At 37.2% G+C, this 8,892-nt stretch overlaps 1 protein-coding gene across 6 annotated transcripts in view; it reads right to left on the reverse strand.

Moving 5' to 3' along the window:
• KLHL13 (kelch-like family member 13) overlaps nt 1-8,892 on the reverse strand; it is an 84,469-nt gene that overhangs the window by 14,350 nt on the left and 61,227 nt on the right. For all 6 annotated transcript variants that reach the window (XM_009331686.1, XM_009331684.1, XM_009331688.1 and 3 more), the window contains 2 exons: nt 7,335-7,467; nt 6,888-7,084 (listed from right to left, as the gene is read on the reverse strand). In XM_009331686.1, the coding sequence (XP_009329961.1) occupies nt 6,888-7,084; nt 7,335-7,467 (330 nt within the window). The remainder of the gene's footprint in view (nt 1-6,887; nt 7,085-7,334; nt 7,468-8,892) is intronic.

Consider the following 8,892-nt stretch of genomic DNA (forward strand, 5'->3'; position numbering starts at 1 on the left):
AGGGCTGCTCTCAATCCCTTCATCCCCCAGCCTGTATTGATACTGGGGGTTGCCCTGACCCAGGTGCAGGACCTTGCACTTGGCCTTGTTGAACCTTAGGAGGTTCACACAGGCCCACTTCTCCAGCTTGTCCAGGTCCCTCTGGATGGCATCCCGTCCCTCCAGCCTGTCGACCACACCACTCAGCTTGGTGTCATCTGCACACTTGCTGAGGGTGCACTTGATCCCACTGTCTATGGCATTGATGAAGATATTAAACAGTACTGGTCCCAATACGGACCCCTGAGGGACGCCACTCGTCACCAATCTCCATCTGGACATTGAGCCGTTGACCACTACTCTCTGGATGCGATGACCATCCAACCAATTCCTCATCCACCAGACAGTCCGCCCATCAAAACCATACCTCTCCAGTTTAGAGAGAAGGATGTTGTGGGGGACCATGTCAAAGGTCTTACAGAGGTCCAGATAGATGACATCTGTAGCCCTTCCCTTGTCCACTGATGTAGTCACTCCATCATAGAAAGCCACTAGGTTAGTCAGTTATTTTTAAAAAGATTATAAAGATTGAGGTCTATGACCTGATTGCAGCCTAAGAATTCAAAAACCTTCAAATGACCTTCTGGTCATGACAGATTACAAGATTTTAATACTGTATAACTCAATCTGATCGCCGCCCTTTAATACTAGACAATTCAAAAGTCTAATGAGTATGGGAATAGAAGATTTTTTTAATTCACTAGAAACTGTTCTAACTTGCCCTAGAGTTAAGATCTGCAGTCATCGAAAGTCTTCATTCATACATCCTGAAATGCCTTCATACAGTCAAAGGTTCCAAATCCTATTCTTCATCTCCAGGAACACTAATCCTCTAATCAGATCCTATGTACAAGATGAACACGTGGCAGACTGTCAGGAATTCTACTATAAAAATATCCGTGCAATATATATATGGAAATTATTTTTTTATTACAAAACAGACATTGTTTATATCAAAATATAATCACATCAGCTAGCAATGACCTATAAAACATTCTCTGATGCTTAAGAAACATTTTTTCTTCTTTTGACTGTTTTTGAGAGTCAGTATCAAACTAATTTCTGTACATTTCCTTTTAGGATTTTTAATTTACGTAAGTTAATTGCATAATGGAAGTAATGGAAGTAACGGCATACCTTAAATTAAGTAAATGAAACAGGATATTCTTACTTCTAAAATTCCTCTCAAGCTGTATAGTAAAAATAAAGCAATGGAAAAATCACCCCTTAACAAACAGCTGACTTACAGTATGCCACAAATCTTAACTCTTGCGATACAGTTATTGTATTTAAAAACTACTTTGGAATACATTTACTGGCATCAACCTACAGAGATACAGCAATTTCTCCATATCAAGGTAAGCAGACAGAAATATATTATTGCATACAGAAAAGGCATGCCTGAAGTCAAAAGATCAAAGCAAAGAAGGTGCAGATTACGTACCATTGGTACATGGTGTTCATGTTGCAATGAAGTATTTAGACCTACTGCAGAACGCATGCCAGTTATCAAGCGGCCACCATGCATCCAGTTGATGTATTATTGTAACTATGTGACACTAAATCTATGCAATTGAATGTATTCCTGGAATACTTATGTTTGAGAAATTTATTGACACATTACGCACTGTTAATGGCTGATGAACATGACATCAACAGTTTCCAGTCACGCCCTAATTCTCAGAAAATTTACCTTATACTGCCTTAATTAGTCCACTAGAATTGTACTGCACTCAGGGTTTTATTTCATACTATGATTGCAAGTACTCCCCATTATGCTTATGAAATTGTGCACTTTGTTTGACTCACTAAAATTCCACCACTCACCTCAAAATCAGGGTACCACATTAAATATTTTCTTAAAGGTTACTTTCCTTGCCAAAAGTACTATTACCGATTTTACTGTGCTCTAAGATAACAATCAATGTACCAGGCTAAATTATATTGCAAAGATTTCACAGTCATAAAAATATATACTCTAGAGATTCTTAAGTCCCAAGCCAAAAAATAATCCTTCAACAGAACAAAATGCAATAGTTACTTCTAATTAAATATTCAAAATTGGATGGCATTAAAGTACAATAATGCTATTTAAATATTCAAGTACTTAAGTTACTCAAGCGTTGATTTTCAAAAAACCAGCTTATGACTTATGCTGTGATACTTATGAGAGGTGTGGAAACCGTTCACTGTGGAAGTCAGTCAATCAGGAGCTCATCAACAGAAGGAACTGCCACTTCTGGAAATTCCACTGAAGTGAATGGGAGGAATGGAAATATCAGACAAAAATATAAGACTGATTGTACAGTGAATCCTGTAACTAGTAAAGATACTCATGCAGAACCAGCTAAAAGCCACAACTGGACAAACAGCTAAGCAACTTCATAAGAAGTCAAGAATTTTAGATAAACACTATTTTACTTGGGCTTTGACTACTGCGCAGAGCTGCTCATTCACATTACTCATGGTAATTACTCATTACAAAGCAGAAGTAAAAGTTCCAGAAAATACTAAAAAGCTTTTCAAAAAATAAAGGTCAAGCACAGCACGATGTTATTACAGCCTGTAAAACCAAATGCAAAAGCCAAAGTACTTTCTCGAGAAAGCTGCTCATTTAATTCTTTGAAATTTTGAAGCAATCACCCAAGCTCTAGTAAAAAACTTAACTGACTGTAAAATACTACAAAACTGGACACAGAGCAAAATGATTGCAAGTACAAGAACCCTGGAGAACAACTCAGGAAAAATAACATGCACAGAAAATCAAGTTCTCAAGCCCAGTACCACAAAATATTTAGGTGTCTAACTTTTTGTTTCAATGACTGTTAGACACTGAAGTACTTAACATGGTGTTTCAAAGAGTCTAAGTTTAAAAGAGCTTACATTCCCCTGAAATCCTTAGTTTTTCTGTGGGTTCCCATATACAGAAGTCCAGAAATAACAGCAGAGAAGTTTGATTCTGTTTTCCGAACTGGTCAATTGTACCCCCACGTTAGAGAAGGTGGATTCCTGGTGGCTGGCAGAGCTGGCCCCAGCATTAGATCCCACACTCCCACAAAACTGAGACCATCTTGCTCCGTCCTCAGTTAACCAAGTTCTTGCGACAAGACAAGACTTCCAAATATTGAGACATCAATATTTGACAACTTGCTAGTTGTTACAAAAATGTAAAGCACAGAATTATAGAAGGAATAAAATTTTCTTCTGCAGCTATATGAAAGGTACAGCCATGACATTAATTTTCAGTGTTTTGGAATTTTTTTTTAATTACAGTATAACATTCCCTTCCCCATTACACTGTGATTTTCCCCTGAGTGCTGTAATTTACTTGGATAGGTTTCTCATCTTTCTCCATTTTGTACACTGCTGCTACTTTTGCAAAAACATTATTGGGTGTTCTCTAGCACTCACTACTCTGAAAACATTTCCATGGCATTTTTATTAATTTTAATTACATGATGGCTCATTTAGATGTGAAGCTGGGAGTAGCCCTAGTCTATTGTATAGCTATAAATATTTAAAACCAGTGCTAAAATAAGACTGAAAACATCTCAGGAAGTATTCCAGTGTTTCTCTGGGAGTCTGTTTGGCTGCAGAGCAAAGATTATCAGAGCAATGGGCTACTTGACAGGAGGGGTGTAAATGCACAACAAGTAGAAGAACACTTACAAGTCAGCTACAATGTACACCATTCTTTGAAGGTCTTACTATTTTTTACACAAATTAAGCTGTTGCCTTAAGCTTATGTCTTTCTTTGTAAATATTTCCAATACCCTCTTATGAAGTAACACAGCTACATTATGCTTTACATAAACTGACTTCTATAATCTCTTTTAATAATGGACTCCCTAGACAATTTAAAGACAATTAAGTATTTGGGAATGGTTACATCAGCTCTCAAATGCTGCTCTCAGCTAATTTCAGTAGAAATAAGCTCAAGACTTGCTCAGAGAACTCATTTAAATTACAGAAACACTACTTCAAGAATGGAGCAAAACTAGTATAATCTCTGCAAAGCTAAGATATGGTAATTAAAAAAGCAAAATCCACCAAGTTTGCTCACCAACCCTTGTTCCTGTTCAAATTCCAAAGAAAGTTCATTCAAAAATTCTTTATACAAGGATGTTGAGAACATAACGAGGCTAACAGCACAAACTTAGTTTTGTACTTTCTCTACAGTTACACAATGAATGAGATTATGTCTCCTTAGACATCAGTATAAAGGAAAATATTTCAGAAAAGAGAATCAATAAATTAAGAGAATGAATAAAGTCTTCCTGATTCTGAACCTCACCCCTTTCAAAATGTGCTATCAAACAAGATGTTTCTTACACGAACCAAAACAGTGACTGAGTCAACATCATAAGCAAAGGAACCTTCCGAAAACAAACATTTCAAACAATGAAAAAAATTCTTCCAAATAACACGATTTAAGATGAAAGAAGCTTTTTCCCTAAGAAAGCAAAATAATCAAGCAGCTGCCCTACCCAGAAAGGGGAGAGGGCAACAGGGTGTCCCTGGAGCTCACCTCCCATCAAAGGGAGGCCGCTCCAAATCCCTGATTCAAAAGAACACCAAGACCTTATTCCAAGTTGGCATTTATAGAAACGTCAACCCTGGAGAGGCAGATTGCATCATTCTGGAAGGTAAAAAAAACCTGAGCAGCATAAAATAGGTGGTATAGGATTTAAGAATATTAAGATTAATGAAACATTATCGCAACCTTCTCAGAGAACTGACCAATTACAAAATATGCCAAAATTAAAAGCAAAACAGTAGCATTATAGAGCCTAAATGCCTCTAACGCTTTCCTTATGAAACAGATTGCTATTATTAGCAGCTTGGAGTCCTCTTGTTCGCATAAATCCCGGTACATTTCTTCATTAGGGAGGTCACATTTCTGAGCCTGTACTCTGAGGAACAATGGGAATACCTGCTTCTTTATTTCTCATTACAGACTATCAGAAAACTGAATTCCAAATGATATTATAATTCATGTAGAACACACCACCTTCCCTGTTACAGGTAAAGTAAGATTTCTAGTAAGGTATATAAGCAATTAACATCAGAAAACCTCCAGGAAACATTAGAAATAATGCCAAAGTGTCTCTCTAGGCAGAACTGCTTTGACAGCACAGCTCTTGCAGCTCTTTCATTCTGCAGCCCCACAAAGTAGGTGCTCCTTATTGTTGGCAGGACAAAGAGTTATATTAATGCAAGACAGCAGGACAAGAACTAGGAAAGGTATTGAAGCATCATATATTGGCATTGCTTATACACTGTGTTTAAGTTAGAAAACAGATAACTGCACCCATATTCTGAGACTGCACTATTTTAACTACAGAAATAAAGTGAACGTAACTGAAGCATATAAAATGCATGCAGTAAGTTGACTGTAATGCTAGAATGAGTGCAGCCATGCAGTGAGACCCTGAAACCTCTGATACCTGAGATTTAAGAAGTAAAGGATGTTCAGAAAACAAAACCTCTGAAAAACAACCCAATCTGTGTATGTGAGTTACGCTTAATAAACAACAGGATTAAACAGAGGAGTATAAACCCAATGCTTTTAACAAGAGGTTGGAGCCAGATAAATGGAGTGTTTTCATGTCACATCTCTTTCCTTACATGCCTTTTCCCACCCATGAAGACAGAACCCAGGAAAAAACTTACAACAGGAGAAGCCAGTTAGCACTTAACAAGCTGAATCCTTAACAGCTCTCTTGCTTTTACAAAAACAGAAGTTAGTTTTTAATACAGAGAAAACTGCAAAACTGTTTGACATTCAACTTGAAGGGAGCATGACATTCTTCTCCAAAGCACAGTCTCAAAACAAAACAGGACACCAACTCTGAAAGAGGAAGGGAAGGAGGAGGAGGAAAAAAGGTTGTTATCAAAGTTCCACCTCCCCCAGAGGGAGTTCAGGACCCGAGATTTTAATGTCCATAATAAATAAAAATCAACAGGGCAACTCTAAATCATAAATAGACTGCATTGCATTGGAACTATAGTGTACTGCTTTGTAGGGCAAACTTTTTATTTGTTCCAATTGCACAAAAGCAACCGTGCTACAAACTGCGTACATATTATTCTTTTAACTAACCATTATTAGTAGAAGAGGAGAGGGTTGCTACTTTGGGGGCTGTCCCCTGCTTACAAAAGCACTTATTTTGGTGATTTGGAAAAAATATTTCCCAGTAGGCATTCAAGCCCATTTTTAGCTCTAGCAAGATACGGCAATCAACATAAAAACCTTGTAGCTACTTTTCTCATTTAACCAACATTTCTGTAACATCCCTACTAGTAATCCCTTTAGAGAACATATTATTCTAAAGGACTGCGACCAAGTTCACTGGTTCACAAAGAAGATGTAATGGTCTCTGTGATAATCACTACAACTGTGGGCTTCACTCCTCAAAACAAAAAGGTTTCAAGAAAGTATGTTCACAGGCAGCAACAGGCAGGCCTACTCTTCTATTATTTTTTTAGTTTAACTCACCAAGTAGCCTTCTTATGGAAGGATATAGAGTGTGAGGGCATGAACTAAGAAATCCAGTAAGGAATCTGGGAACTATGATTATCATCACTGCAATACGCTTAGGAATTAGAAGAATTTTTATGTGGTATAGCATTTATATCAGACTCACACTGTACATAATACTCAGAAGAAAAAAGACTTTCAAGAAAATTACAAAGCAAACTTGTTCTCTGTGAATCCAAATTACGAATAATGGCAACTTTCAGACTTAACTTTGACTATTACATAGTCATTGTTCTTATCAAAAAACACCAAAACAACAAACCAAGGCCTTAATCACTGTAAATGTGAAACAAGTAGTAAGTCTTACCCCAGAGATAAGAAACACTTTACAGAAGTCCAAAACAGGTAAAATCTGCAAAAAACTGGCAGCTTCCAAAGTGTCCTGAAGGTTGTCCATGTTAAGGGAAAGTTTTGCAGTATAAATGAAATCAATGATCTTCTTTAGGCCTATTTTGTTCACACCATGAAGCTTAATGCACATTAAATCCTGTTCCTTCATTCCTCCTGAAAAAGACATGTAGGTAAGTTTATACGATCATTCTGATTGGGTTGAAATAATTTTATAAACTTATACAAAATTAAAATATAATTTAAAAGTTTAGTTTAAAAACCCATATGCAACAGTAGAGAGAGTACAACTACATAGTTGTTTGCAGTCCTGGGTTGATTCACACACAACACTGAACATGTGTCTGAGTGTCCAAAAATGGCAATTTGGAGATAGCAGTATGCATTATTTTAACAAAAACACCACCTGTGAACATAGCCTTGAAGTAATCACTTGCAGAAGCCATCATTGCTCTGTGAACAGGAAACACTTCGTCACCATCCCCTGGAACAAGCGTCACATCACAAAGCAAACCTTCCACTCGCAGCTGGTCAAAACCCTGCAAGAAGAGCACAATGCGAAGCATCCATTTGATCTGGGAGGAGAGTAGGAATTTCTTTCGTTTCCCTTATGTAAATACTTACTTTATGTATATAGGTACTGTAGTTCCAAAAAGTCACTAAGAAATAATTTGTCATCTTACAACCATTATCTCTAATATATTCAATGATAATTATTCATTGGAAAACAAGCAGAATAATTATTACGGTCCAGAAATGGCTGAAGAATGCAAAGCACACTGGACCTTAGAAAGTAGCTTTATCCTGCTAATTAAGTTATTTTCAAGGAGGAGTTTGTTTTGTAAGCTTGCATTCCAGCAACCGTTTCAGGCAGGGACTGATAACCTTTTTTGGACCTACCTTTTCTGGACACATATGCATTCTAGATATACTTCTGTTCCACATCAGTTTCAGTGCTTTGCAGCCTTTTAGGCTGCAAAATATTGGGGCCTGAAAGGAAAGCTGTCACCTGGTTCTATGATTATCAAATTTATTACCGAAGTTTACATGGCAAAAACTCCAAAATAAGCTCACATTATATATCTGATCTTTTCTGAATTACTTATAATGGCTGAACATAATAAAAAAGAAAGTCAACTACAACAGCAACCTAGAGTAAGATTTTCCTCTGAAGATATGCCCGGTTGGGGATACTGGACGATGGGTGGAATACTCGCCTCCTTCACACACTGCAGAACAGAAGCTCAAACATAAAACAACTTCTTTCAACCAGGCATGTCTGATATTTTTCTAGTACTAACAAAAAAATAATTATTGTCTTTATAGATTTAACACTTAGAGAAGTCTTGGCATCAGTCTGCATGGTTTAAAATTCAAGATATCTTAAAGCAAGGCTTTATTTTTAAAACTGCAAAGGTACGTAGAAATGAACATTCAAATTTGTCACACAGAAAAGAACAGAGTGCAAATGAAAAAAGGAGTATTGGCTCCAAGAACAGAGTGCAAATGAAAAAAGGAGTATTGGCTCCAATAAATCAGAAGCCAAACACAGGATTATATAAAACTAATGTATTTCAGTGACTCAGATGACCTGCATGTAGTTCCTACAAACAAGGCTTTACAACTACCAGTTCTCCATTTGCTCAAATTTTGAAGAAAAAAATTGAAGAGGAAATAAGCTCTGAACACTTTACCTAGTGTTCAAATGAGGGAGAGCTATGCGCAGACGCCCAAGCCTTAGAAACTAAAACAAAAGAATCACTAGCTTTTCTGAATTTAAAAAAAAAAAAAAAGTCAGTTGACTTTTTTGTCCTAAAACTTACGCAATCCATTTAGGCAGCTGTATTGGGTTTGTGTGGCAAGGTTTTGGTAGTGTGTGGGGGGCTTCTGTGAGAAGCTACTAGAAGCTTCCCCTGTGTCCGATAGAGACAATGCCAGCCGGCTCCAAGACGGAGCCGACACTG

This window comes from Pygoscelis adeliae, unplaced genomic scaffold (assembly GCF_000699105.1).
Source record: "Pygoscelis adeliae isolate BGI_AS28 unplaced genomic scaffold, ASM69910v1 Scaffold79, whole genome shotgun sequence".
In the NCBI taxonomy this organism is placed as follows: Eukaryota; Metazoa; Chordata; class Aves; order Sphenisciformes; family Spheniscidae; genus Pygoscelis; species Pygoscelis adeliae.